At 40.1% G+C, this 20,211-nt stretch overlaps 2 protein-coding genes and 1 long non-coding RNA gene across 3 annotated transcripts in view; 2 read left to right on the forward strand and 1 right to left on the reverse strand.

Moving 5' to 3' along the window:
* The first annotated feature begins 376 nt into the window (after nucleotides 1-376).
* LOC127363732 (prenylcysteine oxidase-like) lies at nucleotides 377-10,057 on the forward strand. The gene is made up of 7 exons (XM_051400573.1): nucleotides 377-720; nucleotides 1,872-2,078; nucleotides 2,677-2,851; nucleotides 3,763-3,974; nucleotides 4,347-4,487; nucleotides 6,112-6,523; nucleotides 6,784-10,057. Exons 1-7 carry the CDS (start codon nucleotides 612-614, stop codon nucleotides 7,031-7,033), a joined length of 1,506 nt encoding a protein of 501 aa, XP_051256533.1. The 5' UTR covers nucleotides 377-611; the 3' UTR covers nucleotides 7,034-10,057.
* A 2,767-nt stretch (nucleotides 10,058-12,824) lies between these two features.
* Nucleotides 12,825-14,766, reverse strand: LOC127363746 (uncharacterized). The gene is made up of 2 exons (XR_007884938.1): nucleotides 14,634-14,766; nucleotides 12,825-14,271 (listed from the first exon to the last, which is right to left on the reverse strand). It is a non-coding gene; the product is annotated as an uncharacterized LOC127363746 (long non-coding RNA).
* The window catches only part of crebrf (creb3 regulatory factor), a 31,936-nt gene continuing 26,432 nt past the window's right edge, over nucleotides 14,708-20,211 (forward strand). The window contains exon 1 of the mRNA XM_051400545.1: nucleotides 14,708-14,851. The gene's annotated coding sequence lies outside the window, so the exon portion shown is untranslated. The remainder of the gene's footprint in view (nucleotides 14,852-20,211) is intronic.

Consider the following 20,211-nt stretch of genomic DNA (forward strand, 5'->3'; position numbering starts at 1 on the left):
GTTTTGTAAATGTGTAAATACAAGATTTTTTACAGCAGCCATTTTGACATGAAATAGGGTAATCGGGTGTTAATTATTATTATTAATGATACTAATTAAGGTTACTTAGTGTAGCAGAGCCTTTCTAGTGAGCCAACATGAACAATAACCGCATCCTGATCTTAAATAGTATCACTAATAAAGTTTCATGTCAATATATCTGTTCTGTATCAGCTTTAAATTAGCAATTAATTAACACATCCGTAGTTTGCGCGACCGTACGCAACATTAATCAACCAGAATTGCAGCGTTACGTAAAGTACGTAGACCAACGGCCGCGGACCCGCGCAGACGGCTCTGATTGGTCGAGGCGAGTCGTTCTTTGAGATCACGTGATGTTGCCGGACGTGGGCCGTTCATTGGTGAATTGATTTGCATCAAGCTTTCATCTTTTGTGGCTTAAAACGCAAACTCATTCATTTACAGCGACCATCGACATGTAACGGTTTAAAAAAAAAGTACTTTTGTTCTGAATCGACCGTTAACGTGTGTGTGTGTGTGTGTGTGAAAGAAAGAGAGGAGCTAACGTTAACCGCTCCTCTCCTCCCGGTTGTCGCTGCTCTGTTTCCGCTATGGGCGGCTCTCTTCTCCCGCTGTTCGTCGTCGTGCTGACAGTCCGGTCGGCTGTCGGAGACCCGGCGGGATCCGCTCATGTCGACGGAGCTCCGCCTTCTAAAATAGGCAAGAAAAGCAGGTGTTAAAACATCAAAACCAGCCGCGGAAACGAGCTAATGTTATCCCGCTGTCAGAGCACTAGCGTGTGTTTTAATGAAGCAGACACATAAATGTAAACTCCTTCAGGTTATTACATATACACATATTCCTGTAATATCTGCAGGTTGGGTGTAATTTTATTTATTATTAGACTTTACAAGGGATATAGTTGGTGCTGCCTCATTTATCTAAATATACATTATCCGGGTGATAAAGATAAAATCACTTGGCATTGTGGTTCAAAGGTGTTCATGGAGAAAGTCTGGGCCCTCGCCTCTTTCTTCTCATCCTAACACGACCCTATTTTCACCTGTCATCATCTGTCCACCTGCTCACAGCCCACCAACACATACTGTACCTACACACAGAGACTTATATGACTGACTGGGTAACCTTTTTCATAGGCATGGTATGAAATTCAGTTGGTTTGCACTATAAGTACATAAGTACGTTTTGCAGCTTTTTTTTGGTGATCTGTAATTTTGACAAAGGCACAAGATTGTTTGGGTGGCAACTTAAAGTCCAGGTAAGGTTAAAAATGTGTTAGAACAAACAACAACCAGTTCTGCTGCAAAAAATATCTTACAGAATTAAATGGGACAAGAATTAGTTATATGAATTTAAAAGGCAAAAACAAAGCCTGATTAAGAAGTTAACCAATCGCAGTGTATTGACTGCGTCACTGAAGTTAGCTTGAGGGAGGTTTCTCCCGTGATTCTCTATTGAATCACATTAAGGGTGCTATTAAAGGTAAACCCTGCAGTGGAAATTTCCAGTGGGGAAAAAATACTCCCAGAAACAGCAAGTCTGCTTGCTTCTCGCTACAACAAGACACCATTATTCATCGTCTGCATTCCTCTGTCCAGCTGTAGAATCATGACTACCCACTGAAAGCTGCAAAATAACAGAAAACAGTATTACTTTTTAATCACTCAGTTGTGATTACTTTATTTCTTCATCCATTTGAGACACATGTACATGTTACCATGTCCTTAAACACCCAGATGGCCCACAATAATATAAACAGTTCTGTATGGTTGATGGTCATTTCATTTCCAAACTGCACTCTGATTTTAACACTTCTTCTCTGTCGTTGGCTCTGATCCTCTGTGCTCCAGCGGTGGTCGGGGCGGGCATAGGAGGCAGCGCCACCGCCCATTTCCTGCGGCAGCACTTTGGCCCTGAAGTGCAGGTGGACGTGTTTGAGAAAGGGGAGGTTGGAGGTCGTCTCGCCACTGTAACCGTGAACCATCTTGACTACGAGTCGGGAGGTTCCATCATTCACTCCCTGAACCTCCACATGCAGGAATTTGTCAAACAGCTAGGTTGGTTTACACACACACACACACACACACACACACACAGATTAAAAGGCCAAGACTTTTTTAGTTGTTTTAATGAAAAGGATGCATGGTTGCATATTAAATATAAAAAGAGCTAGGCTTAAAAAAGATTTTCAGTACAACAACAGCAACAGGGGTGACTCCAAGTGTAACCTTCAAACATCTGTTCATGGTTACAAGCTAAGAAAGCTTCCTGGTTTAAATGAGGAACGCTTTTTTTGTAGAATATAGAGATCCTGAGTATCAGCCATGGAGATAAGTATGTAGCTTGATCAGATAAATGTTGTGCCCCCAGCAGATGTACGCTGAGCAGGAAGAGTGGTCGATGGTTTGAGTTTAATAACCACCGCCACATGTGTCTCTCTCTAACTGGAAGACAAATCATTATGGTTCTGCAACCTGACAAAGTAATCAGACCACATGACTGTTTACATCTCGTTGTGGTGCCGTCCATTACTCCTTTGATTTCTTCAGTAAAAATTGACAACTGTTACAGACAAATTCATTCAAAGCATCCTCAGTATTAAAGTTCTACCTGTGTGTGTTTGTCCTTTGTGTTTTCCTGTTTCCGCCCCTCAAGGTTTAAAGTATCGTCGCAGCGTCGCAGGTAAGACGGCGGTGTTTAACGGCGAAGAGGTGATTCTGGAGGAGACAGACTGGTACCTGCTGGACCTGTTTCGGCTGTGGTGGCGCTATGGCATTAGCTTCATGCGCCTGCAGATGTGGGTGGAGGAAATTATGGAGAAATTCATGAGGTGAGCCAGAAATATTAATGCCCTGTTTGCTGTTTAGTTTCATGGCAGCTGTATGGGCCCAACTTTAGTACTTGCACCTCTTCAAATTGATTTGTCTTCCTGGTCTGCTCCATATTTTCTCCCATCTGTTTCTGGTATCAGTAATGTTACTTGATAGTTAAGATAAGGTAGACCTGGTCTTAGAAGGTATAAAGTATTCTTCACTTTTACACTCTTCACATGATACCAAACAAGTTTACATTACTGTAAAAGCAATAACTTCAGCTGTAGAATAAACAACACTCCCTCCCAGTGTTGCAGTCAATGGGAAAAGCCTATTCTGTGCCATTTATTATTTCCTACACCTGCAGCCGTAATCGCTGTAAAACCTCGACTCAGTGTGTGACTTTCCAAGCATGAGGTTGGCATAAATACAGACAACAACTTGCCTGAAATCTTTAAGTGCCACTATAATGAAAATTGAGCTCTCTTCATCCTCCCACAACAAAATGATACAGTATAAATCAACAGAATTAATGTCCACAATCAGCCAGTCCTCAGACTGTCAAATATTAAATCAACGCATTCAGTCTTTTGCTGCAGTTCTGTTATCTTTCTACTCAGTTTCTGCTTGAAACATGAACCAGATTTTCATGTTACCCTTCCACCATAACAATTCGCTGACCTCTATTTCCTCCCTCAGGAAATGATTTATCTCTGTATCACTTCTCTGTAAATCAACAACAGTGAGCCTGAGTATCTCTTTGCCTGTCTCTTTGTCTTTTTTGTTATGCTGGGATAATCGCTGAGAAGTTACTTATAATCACAACTTTCAGATAGACATGAGGAAAATAGATTCATATCAATTTATAAATCTGTCTACAACTAAAATTCAAAATGAACAATTTGTTGTGTGTGCTTGTATAATACAGGATCTACAAGTACCAGGCCCATGGCTATGCCTTCAGCTCGGTGGAGGAACTCCTCGACTCTCTCGGTGGGAGCGGCTTCATCAACATGACCCGAAGGCCGCTCTCTGATTCGCTGCTGGAGCTGGGTGTGTCGCAGCGCTTCATCGACGAGGTCATCGCGCCCGTCATGAGGGTCAACTACGGACAGAATGTCAGCATCCCCGCCTTTGTAGGTCAGATAAGTGTTAAGAAATGAGCAGTAGAAGAAGAATAGAGAGCGAGGGGGGTTGATGAGTGGGAAAGAGACAGTGAAGAGAGGGAAGAGCGAGGCTGCGGTGCTGAAATTAGAGCCAGTTATGAGCCGAAAAAACATCTACGTCGCCGCTGATGTAGGTCAGGAGAGATGAAAGGGAAGGGGAAGGAAAAGAAAAGAAATACAGGAGACGAGGAAGGGAGGAGCGGGGTGTCGAGAATAGCAGAGAGGAAAGCAAGGTGAGAGGAGGGGGTGGCCTGTGGGAGCAAGAGAACAGGAAAGTGTGTGGGCAGCTGATAATTGGTTTACAGCTCTTGGCTCTGTCTGTTGTGAGTCTGTGTGTGTGTTTCAGGCGCTGTGTCTTTAGCTGGTGCCCAGAACAACCTGTGGGCGGTGGAAGGAGGCAACAAGCTGGTGTGTTCTGGCCTGTTGAAGATGGCCAATGCTAACCTGCTGCAAGCACAAGTCAACTCCATCTCCCCAGTCTACTCAGGTACTTAACCCCAATGTTGGTTGAGTGGGATCATGTTAGAAGTCTCAGTATTTTTACAAACTGATATTAGATATGCATCATTAAAAGCAGCACGACTGGGGCCGTCACACGTTTGTATGTATGGAAGTAAAGAAATGCTATGATCATTTGACGTTTAAAGCAACTGAATACCTGATCGTGACATTCAACCACTGCTGAATAATGATCTACAGTATCTGAATGTATTTCGTTCGAATCCCCCTTCTTTGAAATTTCCAGAAGGTCATTTCATGAGTTGAAATTTTAAAAACGGGATTTTATTTTTCTTCCTTTTTCAGGGAGCTTGAATGTTGAATGTCCTTCCCTATCTCTCTCCCATTTCCTGTCATCTCTCATTTCATAATAATGCCCAAACATACTCAAAGTATCTGATATTGAATCATATGACTGGCAGAGCATTTTCTGATTGGACAGATTGATTCCATTCAGTCTTGACTACGTAAATAATCAGAAGTTTGATTTTGAATTTACTTGAATTTTTAAATCCAGAAATGACAGCGAGCAGCGTGAATATAGTTTTTCTTTTTAGATTGGACACTATATTGTTGAGTTAGCAAAAAAAAGAAATAAATCAAGTTTTTACCCTTAAGTTACCCTCTGAAAATCTCAAAGAGGGAGATTAAAACCAGACATTCAGAGTTTTCTTTTTATATTTCAATGCTGTTATCTACATTTAAACACTTAATATTAATTAAAGATTAAATATCTCAATTAGAAGCTCAGAAAGGAATTAAGACTAATTTCCTTATTGTGTTTTGCGTGTGTAATGGCAGTTACTGTTATTAAGTTGTAGTTGTTCTTGTTGTCATGTGTTGACCAATCAGCAGTGCCCACATTTCCAATGGCTGCACGTTGTGTATCTTTAAGTTATAGAAGTAGAACAGGACTATATGACTGATTATTTTCTCATTCCCTATGATAACCAGCGAACAACTGAGATATTTACAGCAGAGTGAGAGAGAATTCCTACGTTTGATACCACAAAAATAAAAACAATCTAAAACACAAACATAGTCATATTGTGGTGACCTTCTCTCATAATCAAACAGAAGAGGCTTTCGGTGAAGCAGAAACAACTGTTGGTCAGTGAAGACTCTCAGTCATCCAGGTTACAGGACATCTAAAAATACTAAATACTTATATATGCTAGATATACTGTTTGTCCAGTGACTATAGCCTCAATAGACCAGAATGTAAAGCACCAACAGAACATGTTATTTAAAAGGCACAGTTAAATGCTACAAGGTCAGGTCTCTGGGTTGTTGAAAGCAGCTCTGGGAAATGTAGGAAAACTGAAAATAGGGTATATATTTCATATAACTTCAGGACTGTGACCTTTTTCACACTGGAATCTGATATAGGCCACAAAATAAAAAATTGAGCGCTAAGGCTTGCAGTGTGAACGTAGCCATAGAAATGCATATTTATCATTCTAGGGTGTCAACATTGCCTGTTGGCACAGACATCTCGAGACATGAGAAATGTGCTGGATGTTTATATCTGCCAGTAGATACCAGCGGACTTTCAATGAATTTCTATCTGAATCATGTCGTACACTGTTGACATTGATTTTGTGTCTGTACAGCGGAGGCGCCCCAGTACCAGTTGAGCTTCACCACAGCAGCAGGGACGGGATCAGAGCTGTATGACATTGTAGTGTTGGCGACGCCGCTCCAGGAAAGTGTCAGGTCCGGAGTCCACTTCCAAGGTTTCACCCCTGCCTTTGAGCAGCTTCCCGGCAGCTATCACAGCACTGTAGCAACCATTGTCCATGGTTACCTCAACACCTCTTACTTTGGTTTCCTGGATCCCCGCCTGTTCCCCTTTGCCAGCGTCTTGACAACTGAGACACCCGATCTGTTTTTCAACAGCGTAGCTAGCGTTTGTCCAGTCAACATCTCGGCGGGCTTCAGGCGTAAGCAGCCACAAGAGGCTGGAGTCTATAAAGTGTTCTCGCCACAACCTCTGGACAAGACTCAACTCAAAACACTCTTCAGGTCAGCCACCTTCTCTCTGGTGAAGTAATCATGGTATTGACTAGGGCTGCAGGTATCTATTATAGTCATCGATTACTGCATAATGTGACAATTATCTTCTCAATTGATCATTTGATCCAGAAAATAGTGAAAATGCCCATCATCATTATGGCTAAAAAGCTGTTTACATCAATTCAACAGTTATTAAATGGGTAATGTGTTATCATAATGAGAAGTGATTAAAGACAGAGTAACAGCTTTACTGTACCTCCCAATCTTAGGTCGTACTACTCAGTGCAGGTGACAGAGTGGCAGGCCTACCCCAGTTATGGCAGCAGCCAGGGACTGCCGCCTGTGGAGCTCCACCCCAATCTCTACTACCTCAATGGCATCGAGTTGGCCGGCAGTGCCATGGAGATGAGCTCAGTGGCCGCCAAGAACATCGCCCTGCTGGCTTACCACCGCTGGAACAGACAGACAGACATGGTGGACCAGAGAGACCTGATGCACAGGATCAAGACTGAGCTATGACCTGGTCAGCTGAAAGCATGCCTCAGCGAAGGTTACTCCTAAATGTGTTTATGTGGGGAAGCAGAGAAAGGGTTTATGGGTAACTGAAGCTCTCATAGCTACATGCACACACATCCAAAGTATTAACTACACTCAATTAAATTTTATGTCCTGCTGAATTCTGAGCCAGGGAGATTCTCGTATTAGAGTACTTAGCTGTTACAGGTTGTCTTGTGAGAAGTCTTCAGTGTATTTACAGACACATCCGAGCAGTATATTACTACATTATTACTGATACAACAAATTAATCATTAATATATTGAACATAATCTGACCCTGCCTTATCTTCAATAAGCTTAAACACACATTGTCATACAGAAAAACAAGCAAGTATCAAAGTCAAATCAAGTGTAAAACTCATCTTAATCGGGCCACTCAAGCCGACAGTGCTACTGTCCAAAGCCCAGCTTCATTTTGCTGATTGCGTCGTTTTCTGTGCCAGCGACATTTCCGATATATGAAACATATCGAAGTACTGGTTGAGGATTGATTGCTAATGCTAATTAGTGGTTTCGCCCAAAAAAAATCTGCTTTTCTTTGCCAAGAAATAAGGAAAATAAGCAAACATGGAAAACACCAGCTAATATTTAATCTCAGTAGAGAGTGAACTGACTGTTAGGAGGCTGTTTTATTGAGTTGCCGTTGGTGTAACTGAACATCAGTTAATATGAGTATCAGGTCATTGGATCTGCTCTGTGTAAATAAATAATCCTGTATGCAAGTCAAGAATCAGTGCACCTGCGAATCAGTATTGAGAGCATGTATTTAAAAAGGCTGTGAGATATGAGACAGACCAGTGAACATAAACACCACTCTGTCATATAATCAAAAACAACTGCAGCACTCCTGTTACTGTATAAATTTAAGTTCTGTTAATGCACTTGCTGTTGGCGTGAACTGTTCCAAGGAGATCTCATTTGTAAATTAAAATCATTATTCAGTGACTCATGGTAGTGGCCACTGGTGCTGTGCTCTATTGCCCCCTTTCATCAGACTGTTTCATTATCTCCCCCCTTCCTGCTGCTTTTGTTGCATAATCCAGCGGAAAGAATTTTTTTTGAGGAATGGAGCCAACAAGCTTTCACACTGGACCAAATAAAAGCATGAGGACAGATCTGTGGAGCTGCCGCTGGTGATGATGGCACAAAAGCCTTGTTGGGATCCTGCATTTTTATTGAGTACTGTAATCTTGAGAAAACACATACAAAGATTTAGAGTTGGACGTTCACTTCCAGAAATGGCAAGTGTCTATAAAAGATGGTGTGATGATATGATAGGAAAACCACTGACTGTTGATTATCCTCATAAGACTTTGAGAAATGCCTTGTTTTATTCATTACTAATTTATAAACAGGTTTTGGACTGAAGTGGATTTTCTGGATTCAGAAAAACTTAACTGTTGTCATCTGAAAACCTTGTGACTTCAAAGGGCTTCATTTGATGTATAATGTGATTGTGTCATGTGATGGGAAAACATCACAACCCTTTAATCTGATGAAATTGCTTCAAAACGCTGCAATGGTGTCAGAAATGGTCGGGCTGAAATGAAGGTCGTTTATTTTCGATTCTGAACAGCCGACTTTGTTAAAATTCACTCTGCAGCAGCTTCTGTGTGTACAACATTAATAAATATTTGTAGCAATACCGTCTTTACATGCTGTAAAACAAATACACACAGTGAGCATTATGGAGCCATCGAAAGAAAAAACAGTCCCAGTTCGAGGTCTTCATCGTCAGATAGAATTTGCTCTGTTGGTGGTGAACCTCTCGTCCAGGTTGGCCCTTAACTTTGAGCATGATGAAACCGGTGTGCTACGGTTGAAAAGACTAGTAAGTGCACCTTTTGTTGGGATTGTTTCCAAGGGCGACAATGAACTTTAATGCATAACTTCTGAGCCAGCAAGTCCTTAAAGTGCTGTGGACGTAATCAGCTCAACAGATCTGCTGATAAGAAAAAAGCTAATAAGTGAATATTGAGTTGGGATTGTTCTGCCAAAACAATTTTTTCCAAGGTCAGAATGAACTTTAATATTTGATATTATGGATATTTTACACAGCGAGTACGAGTGCAGGATGAAGTTTAGTCTTAAAACAATGAAAGACAAGTAGTTGGAATACCACCCTTGAAAACAAAGGTACAGTTTGTATATTTTTCAAGAGATTTGGGGCAGTTGTGGAAGAAGTACTAAGATCTATGGAGTGAAAAGTACAATTAGGGCTGCACAATTAATCGAAATATTATTGAAATTGCAATATGCAAATCTCAAGAGCTGTAATGTTTTCATAAAGGTCAAATGTGTTACAAAACAGCATTATAATGAAGTACTGTACTTATAATCTCGAGAATTAAGAAAACATTTTTGTTTCGTACGGACCCCCCAAAATGTCACATCATCATGATTTTAATCAGTTTCTTTAGTGACAGTTCAATTTGTGATGAAAAATGATAATTCCCACATAATCGTGAATTGCAATATCTGTCAAAATAATCATATTATGATGTTTTGACTGTATCGTGCAGCAAGTATAATATCTCTCTGAAATGTAGTTCTAGCAGAAAATTACATAAATAGTCCAAAACATGCTTTTATTACTTCAACCCCACTGACGATTACATTGATTGAGTTGTTTCTATAAACAGGATTTATATTTTGTTTAACTACAGATTTGTGCACGTTCATTCTCGACCTTAGGAATAGTAGTTTGACAAATAATTTTGCCTCAAGGTCCACCTGTTAGCTTTTTTGCAGAACTTTTAACTGCATTTTATAGACCTTGTGGATAGTCTTTGAGTTGTCTTCAGATGGACTGACAAACTGAGCAATCTCCACCCACTGAGGAAGATCGTGAGATGCGATTAAAAGCTACGACAACAACAGATTTGGTGTCACATCTAACCACTGATGCTCTACAAACTTTACTTTCTGCTGAATACGGCATGTATCAACATATTTCATCTGCTGATAAACAGTAATGCTGCTGTTATGCTGTCTGATGTGCATTATTGATACTATACAATACAATAAAAGGATGGTTCGGATGGCTTTCCATGAATAAGGTATAGTAAAAAGTCCACCTATCCACTGATTTACATCTGAAAACTCAGGTTTTATTTCCTGTCTACTAATAATTTCACAGTAGAAAGTTTACACCTCTGAGCTCTGAACATAATCTATTTTCCTGCTTGATTTAATTCTGCTGGTGTTCAGCCATTTGAAGTTTAATTTTCTTTTACAGGAATGGGAAGAAAAAAGGAAAGTTATTAAGTAATATGTCACTAACAGGACATCTAGCGTGGCAGTCGACTGCCCATAAACCCCCGCCACAGTCGTTCCAGTGGATGATTTTAAAAATCTTGATTTACAGATTTATAAATCAGATTCATGCAGTTAAACCGACATCTTGCAGTAGCTTTGTCACTGTGATGGAAGTTGGAGGTTCAGATCCTAAATCTGTCCAGCCGCCAAAGTACATACACACCAAATTATTAAGTTGTTTTTTATTTAAGTCTTTATGTCCTTAACCTGAAGAAATCCTCTATTTAAAGACCCAAAATGAAGTTCCCCGGACCATGGACACCCTCTTGCTGTGATTTAAGACAGATTTCTGCTTTTACTGCAGGAAACATTGGAGCACGATCGTTTCACCATTTCATGATTAAAATTCTATGGAATATATTCTGTATTATTCAGGGAGATTTTCCTGTCAAGCTTTAGGAACAGTGTTGTATCCCCAGTCAGGAATGTAAAACTTTCAAGGAAATGACAACCACTAAGAGGCCTGCAACAAAGCTTATCCTCTCCACCACATCGGTCTGTTTACTATCATGTATAATGGGCCCTGTGTCTCCTCCGTCTTGGCTTCCTAGCAGCAAGAACACAATCACAATGCTAATAACAGAATCAAAGGGGAGAATTTCAAAACAAAGTGTCCCAAGATCTCAAACATATGACTCAGTTTGGTGTAACATGGGTCACTTCTGCGGCACTTGAATCCCTGTTGCTGATGAGCTGTTATACACTCAGCCAAGTCAAACTGTTGTAAGTTAAAATAAACTTTGAAGGGAACTCTTCACAGAGCAGGTTTAGAGAGGTTTCAGACTTTTAAACAGTCAAAACTGAAAACAGTGACAAGCTTTAATTTTTTTGTTGATTCTGGCGACCCCTGTGGACAAAAGCGGTAGTGTTTCCATCGCCTCATTACATTGAATTTGATCCGGTGGCAGTTATTAAAGGTCCAGTGTGTAACATTTAGGAGGATCTATTGGCAGAAATGGAATATAATATACATGAGTATGTTTTCATTAGTGTATAATCACCTGAAGGTAGCAATCGTTGCATTTTCGTTACTTTCTAATAAGCCTTTTATATCTACAGACGCTGCAAGTCGCCATGTTTAACTGGCATGTTTCTACAATAGCCCAGAACAGACAAACCAGAACCAGAAAAGAAAAACACTGGCCTTAGATAGGGCCTTAGTGTTGGAAGGGGAGGGTGAGGCGAGGGATTTGAGATCGGCAACTACCCCGCTAAATCCTACACACCGGTTCTTTAAGTACAATTAATTTGGCTTTCAGTGGACTGAATTTAAATTGTTATTTCCAGTCTATCAGCATTCAACTTGTCCTTGTTAACAGTACTGTATGTTGGTAGCATCTACCACCCCTAATGTGAGACTTTCACACAGTATCTCATTTAGATCATAAAATATTTAAATTTTATTTGCAATGGTATACAAAGAAATTCCCTGAAAAAGGATAGAATAATTTTACATGTAAATAGACTGTAGCACATTATATTTCTGTGTAAATAAATGCACAGAAAGTCAGCAAAAGTACTCCAGAGGGTTAACACATAACACATCATCTCATGTACCCTGCATGAAAATCCTCAAAAAAACCTACAAGATGCTTTGGGGACGCACTGAAGTTTCATTTCACTGGAAGCTCACCAATTCCTCACAACTCACACACTCCGATCATCTCCCATCCTCGCCAGACTTCACGTGTGCTCTGGAGTGATACTGAAACAGAAAGAGACCACAGCTGTGTTTTTCCGGATAATTCATGTTTTTATAATTTTATTTATTCAGTTATTTGTTTTTCCTATGTTGTCACACTTGATAATAATCAAGACTGCAGTCATAGTTTCTCTTTCCAGTGAAAGGAGGGGTGGGGGCTGCCTGGAACAGCTGCTTATACGCCCCCCTAGAGAATCTGGACTCAATGGAGTCTTTTACTATGTAAGTCAGTTTATGGGAATCAGGCAGTTGATTGCTTTTAACTTGTGTTTTCCTCTAGTGGGACTGAATGTTACATATGATGGAGAAATGTGAATGCAACCTTTAGTTTTGTTGTTTGTTGTGAAGGCTGAACGTCTCGCAACGTTGTTGAAACAAAGCGAGGACATAATTCTTTGTGATCTGTTTGACCAAATGGGGTTAGTGGGTGTGGATCAGAGTCAGGCTGAGATATTTGGTTTAGGTTTAAATTGTGTTCTCTGGCAGGATTGTAGGTTTCTCTTAGGGTTAGGAAGTTATGGGTAGAAGATTGGATAATAAGATTTTCTGTCTCAGAAAAGTGTGTGTATTTGACAACAGCTTGATCATTAGGCTAAACATGAAATCAACAGCCCTGCCATTGTACATTAAAGGAGTACTCCACAGATTTAGCATTGCACTCTTATAACATTGTCAGACTACAAATGGACAGTGTAAATAAAGGATCAAAATCAATTCAGCAGACCCAGAGATATCTGATCTTTTATTCTTTATTTTCTTCTTCCTTGTCAAAACATGGTGCCTACATTACCCACAATGCAACTTAGCTGCAGACAGTTTGGGCAGAGATTTAGGTGCGTTATGCTGAAATCAGCTAGTCCCAAGAAGATGACGAGTAAGGCTTCAGCGTGCTGGTCAGCTCATCTTTTCTACGTCCATGTTCAGATTTTTTCTTCAGACCCAACCGATGCTGACTCAAGTTACATCACTCGAGGCGATTTATCCGACATCACACATTCCCTCTAGAGCCACAAAATGCCGTATACAACTTACATATGCAGTAGACCTGAACATACACTTTAATGTGAGTTCCTCTTTAAGATACAGACCATACAGTGGTGTAACAGTAAGTGTGAATTTGAATGTGAATTTATTGAAAGGATATCCCCTTGAGATGTAGCATCTCATTTTCGAGGGGGTACTTAAGACACAAATTCAAAATAAAACACATATAAACAAAAAACAGCATTGCATAACAAACTGCAAATCCAGATAGACAGAAAATAAAGTTAAAGTTAATAAACTTCATGATATGGTTAGTAGCGATAGATAAAGTCTTTAGATGTAACTGTTGAACACTGGACATGCTTTGTATGCCAATATTGTATTAGACATTAGAAGGGCACATGAAAGGTTAATAACAACCTACATGTGGAGGAGGAGGAGAGAGGAAGAGTCTGGATGCTTTGAAGCACACCTGATAAAAGGAAGTGAAGAAAAAAAGCACATGGCTCCTTTGTGAGTGATAACTGTTTATGTTGTGTATCCTTGAGGCTGAACAGACTCGTTGAAAATATCTCCATCCTCATTTTTTCTTGAAATGTTGAACACTACTTGCTGTTAAAGCCATGTTTACTTGAGTTCTTCTTCCTGCCTTTGCTTGTGCCTTGCTTTGTTTCTTTGCTCGTTCGCTGACCGTAAATCAGTGGGAAAGGTGTCCTTGTGCATAACAAATATAAAAGAGGACCAACATGCACAAACGTTGCTCCAGAGCGCTGCTAGTAGTGGAAAACTCCACATGGTACCTTTAAGTGTTTCAAAATGTGATGAAGTGAAAGGACCAGTATGTAGGATTTATCTAGTGGTGAATCTGCAGATTGCAAGTAAATGAACAATGTTGGTGTCTGTATTTGACGACCTAGGAATGAGAACAGGCTATAAAGTGAGTAGGAGAAACTACGGTGGCTGCGAAACTTGTGAAAAATGTGAAAGGCCCTATCTACAGCCCAGTGTTTAGTTTGTCTGTTCTGAGCTACTGTAGAAAGATGGCAAACTCCACCTGTAGCATCACTCGCTTCACCCACACCTTCCAACACTAAGGCCCTTTCTAGAGCCAGTGTTTTTCTGTTCTGGTTCTGGTTTGTCTGTTCCGGGCTACTGTAGAAACATGGCAGACTCCATGCAAAGGTGACCTGCAGCGTCTGTAGATATAAAAAGGCTCATTATAAAGTAACAAAAACACACCGATTCGCTACATTCAGGTGATTATACACTAATAAAAACATACTTATGAATCTTAAATTACATTTCTGCTAATAGATCCTCCTAACTGTTACACACTGGACCTTTAAGGCAACAAATGGTGACCACACACACACACACACACACACACACACACACACACACACACACACATAGGGGAATTAACTCTACAGAAAACATAACTAAATAGCAAAATCACTAAAATATGAAAAAATTAAAACCTTTTTGACCCTTTTCTTTGGGTCTGCTATCTGCACTACAATAAACACAGTATTTATTGAGCATAGTGAAATGTTGTCACCCAGCCTCGGACTCTGCTCCTATTGGCCCACTGGCGCACCACGTGGTCGGGCAGTCACGCGCTTTCCAGGAACCCGTCAGGAAGAAGAAAAACAAAACAAACCCGAGAGAGCTGTAACAGCGCGTGGACTCCATTGAAAAGGGGGCCTTATTATCTCCAACACGGGAAACTACACGAGGTCCAACATGAAGCAGAACGTATGCGTGGGCGTCCAAGAAGTGAGTGGGGTTGTTATCGATTAGTTGTTGTGAAGGGGGAACTTTGGATGGGTGTTTGGTCCGCGGCGGGAGGATTAGCTTTGAAGCTAACAGGCTCGGGTCGGTTGTTGTTGTGTATCGAGCTTCAGCTGGGATGAGGAAGGGGGCGGACGGAGGCCATACTGACTGTGAGCTGCGGGTGAAAAAAAAAAAAAAAAAAGGAAGCAACACACTCGTTTTTTAGTTCCGCATTTAACAGAAAAACAATCCTTTTTTTTTTTTTTTTTTGAGGAAAACACGGTTAGCATTGTCGCTTCTTTTTGCTGCAAGTTGTTGTTGTTGTTTATTTTTTATATCGCGCTCTTGCAGGAAGTCTTCAGGCAATGTGAGGAGCTAGCTAACGCTTTCATGATGACTGGAGATTAATTACTAGTCAAATGTCACTCAGCGTTACACCTGTCCGGCTGATTTTATCGATTATGCCCTTTTGCACAGGTGATCGATCAGCCTCTTTTATTAGTGTGAGATACACGTCCAAAACTCGGATCAGGGTGGTTTTAAAAACGACACTTACATAAGACTGACTTGCACTCTACTTTTAAAACTATCTTAAAATCGTGCAGCGCCTCTTACAATGTACCTAAAAACAATTTAAACGTGTCTTTAATGTGTCTGGAGCGTTATTGATTATTATTGAGGTATTTAAAAAGCCTCAGTGTCACAGTTAAATCCTCAGTGGTGACTTTTTTGCAGGCTCTGAGCTCTCTGTTGGGTACACGCCCCCCCTCAGCACTCAACACAGCCACTGCTGCTGGACTACAAAATAAATAAATAAAGCTCGACACAGCTAGAAATGTACAAATGATGGACGTTAAATAATACACCCGGATCAGACTCATGTGTCCCCCGAAGAGATATCTTCATCATCGATTTATTTGTGATGATAGATTAGTTTGGATTTTGTTTTTTACCTAAACAACCTGCTGTGTAGTTTATCAACCGGATTTGGGCAGATAAACGCTTGATTTTCTGTGTTTTTCTCAGGTATAGTTACTAAATAAATATCACGGATTGACGTATGATCTTGTGCTGCGTTCAGGTTTTGCGCTATCTGGTAGATTTAACTTTAAATGTCTCTTAAATAAAGCTATCTAGGCCACGGGCATGTAGGCCTCCAACTTGTTTATCTTCTGCCTCAACCTAGATTGAAACGGGCTGTTTATTATGTAGCAGCTCTCGTGATTGACAGTCGTAGCGGCCACTCAGACACGCCCAGGGGCGGGACATGATCTCCGCTCGACCAATAGGGAAGAGGGATTACGTGGGTGTTGGCACCCAGGGTTAGATTGAGGTTTTGTTTTGCTTTACTGAGGATCTGTGATGAGTGCAGAGACTATGGAGGTACTGGTGACATTTATGGCTTTATTGGTGTTTATAATAGGTAATTTATGATCTATACCTGCATGTTTGATGGTGATGATGCTGTTTTGAGGTGTAGACGTTCGTGCTCTCAGACTGTGCCTCTCTAAAACGGAGTGAATCCATCACAAAGAGATGCAGGGATGTAACATTCAGTGTTTGTGTGGTTTTCTTTTTTTTTTAGAAGGTTGAGTTAAAATATACTTGTATTTTCAGCTTCTAGTACTGTTTCCTACCTTTTTGTGTTGTGATTGTGTTTTTCGACTGGCATTGTAGTTGTTTATAAAAGGTTTTTGTGAAACTGCAAAGCTCATTGTGCTTATATCAGCATTTGCAGTGTCTCCAGTAGAGCTGGTCATCCATTGCTATCGGTTGGTATCATGTGGGATAAAGGGGGAAACATTTGTATACCATGAACACAAGTGCTGGTACGTCACCTATATCAAGTCATCACATGCATTGAATTCAGGATGTTTTTAAAATGTGTTTTTCCAAGTATTTAATTATTTGTTTTTATTATCATACTTCATTTGCATTCATGTGCTTGTGTGCTTACAGCAGTCAAGAACCGTTTACTGTTGAATGATTCTCATTCACATGAAATATGTAAATACAACTGATCAACCTTGTTTTTACACATGGCTCTGCTGCTATATTGACTTGTATGATAGTAAAGGTGAGCTTGAAATCAGACTTCTTCATATTTTAGATTTGTTGTTGTTTTCTTTTCTCAGTAAATCTTGCTAAGCTGAAGCCTTGTCCCCACCAGAGTGCTCTTGTTTCTGTATCGTTCCCAAATGGATCAAATTAATTGACCTTGTTCACAGCAGACATTTTGACCTGTCATAGCAGGACAACAATAACGATGGCTCAGTTGTAGAAATTATTACAATGCTGCACAGCAATCAACAATAATATTAGTTACACCTCTTTCAAGTCAAAATGTCTGCCGTGAAAACAGTTTGTTGAACTCTAGTTTCACTGCACGTTTTTTCCTCTGGTCATTTGCGTTCCCATTGCAGTGGCTCTGTGTTCCCCAGTTTGTCACTGGTTTAGTGATCCTCCTGTGGGTGCGTAGTTGTGTTTGAATCTGAAGTGAAGAATATCTAAACGTTGTGGCGTATACTTCATGTTTGTTTCTCAGTTGCTGAATACAGCCATACTTGTGGGGGTCTTAACTGTAGAGTTTAGTAAAATTAAGGTATTTGATCAGCCAAACACACAGCAAGCAAGACAAAGCAATAATATACCTGTAAAATGTTGTATTTTTAAAATGTACACCTGAATTATAACCCCAATGGCCACATAGCTGCAGTTAATTTGGTGTCTTAAGAGCTGTTCATTGTGCAATACTGAACAGTACAGCACAACAAAGGGCTGTTCAGTGGACTGAAGAAAGAATTTGCACTTGTATGTTGCATCTTTGTGACTGAGAATGCTGGTCTCTCTAACTGTGACCTTTAACCTGTAAAGATGAATCAGGGCTTTTTAGCCTTTATTGTCCTATTTTCAGTATTTTTTTTTTTATTGAATTGAAATTTGTCCTCTGCATTTGACCCATCCTAAACGGTTGGAGCAGTGAGCACCCAGGGAGCAACTTGTGGTTGACTGCTCAAGGACAATTTGAGACATAGACAGGGGGAGCCGGGGGAATCGAACCACCAACCCTGCGGCTCAACTTACTGAGCCACAGCCGCCCAAGTATCAGAATCATGATATAAATATTAATGTTTTTGTAATAGTATATTGGTATATATTTGGATTATGGCAAATGCACTTAAAATGATCAAATAGATATTCAGTCCGATGATGCGTTTCCCTCCGTTATGCATTACAAACGACAAAAAAAAACAAAACTGGTGAAACATATTTTGCAATTACATTTAAAAACATTTCTTAAAATCATGATATCACATGTCTGAAATCATATATTACAATACGACCCTGTAAAAATCGATACGTAGTCAATAATATTGAATCGCAAGCTCTACTTTCACCTGCCTGCTCATACCACTAAATCAAAAATGTCCATATAGATCAATCAGCAAAAGTCCCAACCTTTGCACACAATTGGCTGTAAGTGAGCATCCATATTCTGTTTGTCTGTTGCCACACTGTACCGAACATTTAGGGCTTGTGGATTAATGACCTTTCATGGTGTTTGCAGAGATTCTCTCACATGTCCTTTTTGGTAAACAGGCCTGAATATCCACCTTGTTATCTGTGTAGGAATAAGGGACTGACTGGTATCAGTAGGTAACTCATTTCAAATAAGACACTGCTGATTGGCCTACTTGGATCATGTCCAATGTTGTGAGGCGGAGAATGTGAGCTGTTTGTATGATAGTGGAGCTGTGAGTTGAGCGCAGCACAATCACAACTAAACTCCTCTTTTTGTTCAGACGTGAACTAACAGGGAGAGGAGGAAATGTACAGTGGTTGGTTGTCTGAATATTTATTGTTATCTGATTGTTTATTAAGATTCAGTGATAATGGTGACCAGACAATGTTGTCTCCAAGCACTTGCTGTGATTAAACTATCCACTTAGGCAACCAGCTTATCATACATTTGTTTATATTGTTTTGTACATAGACAGTTTTGTAGAGCCAAAAGTATTTTTGTTTAAATACTCATTTAGTCTGGGAAGCTACCAGATTTATAGTAATAATAATAAAGAGCAAAGTTTGGGTATCTTTACTTGATAAAAAGCAATTAATTGTAAAATGTATGACCATCAAACCTGCATTTAGTTTCCTTTCTACCACTTGACTTATCCACTAATGTAAACATGGCATAATAATAATGATTTTTATCATTATAATACTGCGTCCCCAGTTGATGTTCATTTCTAACGTTCACAAACAAAGAAGACAGAGCTGTTGTCGTGCGAGTCCATTTTGAGCTCATAAAGGACATGTGCATGTGTGACATCGCGCAGGAAGCCGTGCATTTGTAGAGAGAGTGCATTGTGACCTCGCATGTCAAAGTTAGTTGTCAATCGACGGTATAAAAAAAAAAACAAAAGCACAATTTGTAAATTGTGTAAGAAGACATTTGATATATATATATCCAACATGTGAGTTGCAGCAGAGTGATGCAGCCACAGTGCATCATAACAGCGTAATCAAAAGTCAATCACATTACCAAGAGTGAGGGTAGTGTATTGTTACCTGGCCTGGACGGGCAAAAGCCGTTCCTTGTTTCAGACTCAACTAAAATTGTTTATCCCTTATGTACTTCTGTGATGATGCTGCAAAAAATTCTGTCCTGTTAAACAACTTCTGTCTTCATCGGTTTGTTTATCTTTCTTTAGTGAACAACACTAATGTATTTTTCTATAAGTTTTTTTTTATGTTTGTCATAGCCTTCGAAGTGAAAAAAGATAATATTTAAAGAGTTGAAAAGAAGGCCATGAGAAAATCTGAAATGGTTGGAGGTTACAGGTTAGATTGGTGGTGGCCGTAAACCAAGTGAAGTCTAGTATGAAGTATAAGGGCTAAAGGAAAAAGCTCTAATGCTTCATCACTGAACTACGTCTGACCGAAGCTTGGGAGAGAAATTCAGATCGAGTCTTTTGGGGCCTGTCATGCTCGGTCATAAATATCCGGCTCTACATCACAGCCTGTGTCAGCTACTGAGTAGTGAGTTGGATTATTAGATTCTGCTGCCGCAAAATATTCGGTGCAGCTTTGCTTGGAGAGGTGAGGAGGAGCGTTGTGACTTGCTTTGTGCACGTTTGTAAGATTGCTCGTTGTGAACACAGCCTTTTTTGTTTCCTTCTGTGATAGCGGAGAGTCTGGATTAATGTTGGTGTTACTGTTGTGCTCAGGCCATATGTTTCCTCATTCTGTTTCGGCTAGAAGTGAAGCTAGACACAGCTGCCCTGGAAGGAAGTACACACTGAGATATGATAATGATCGCAATTTGTATTTCAGAAGTTCCAAATATACAGTTGGGTCTT

This window comes from Dicentrarchus labrax, unplaced genomic scaffold (assembly GCF_905237075.1).
Source record: "Dicentrarchus labrax unplaced genomic scaffold, dlabrax2021, whole genome shotgun sequence".
Lineage (NCBI taxonomy): Eukaryota > Metazoa > Chordata > Actinopteri > Moronidae > Dicentrarchus > Dicentrarchus labrax.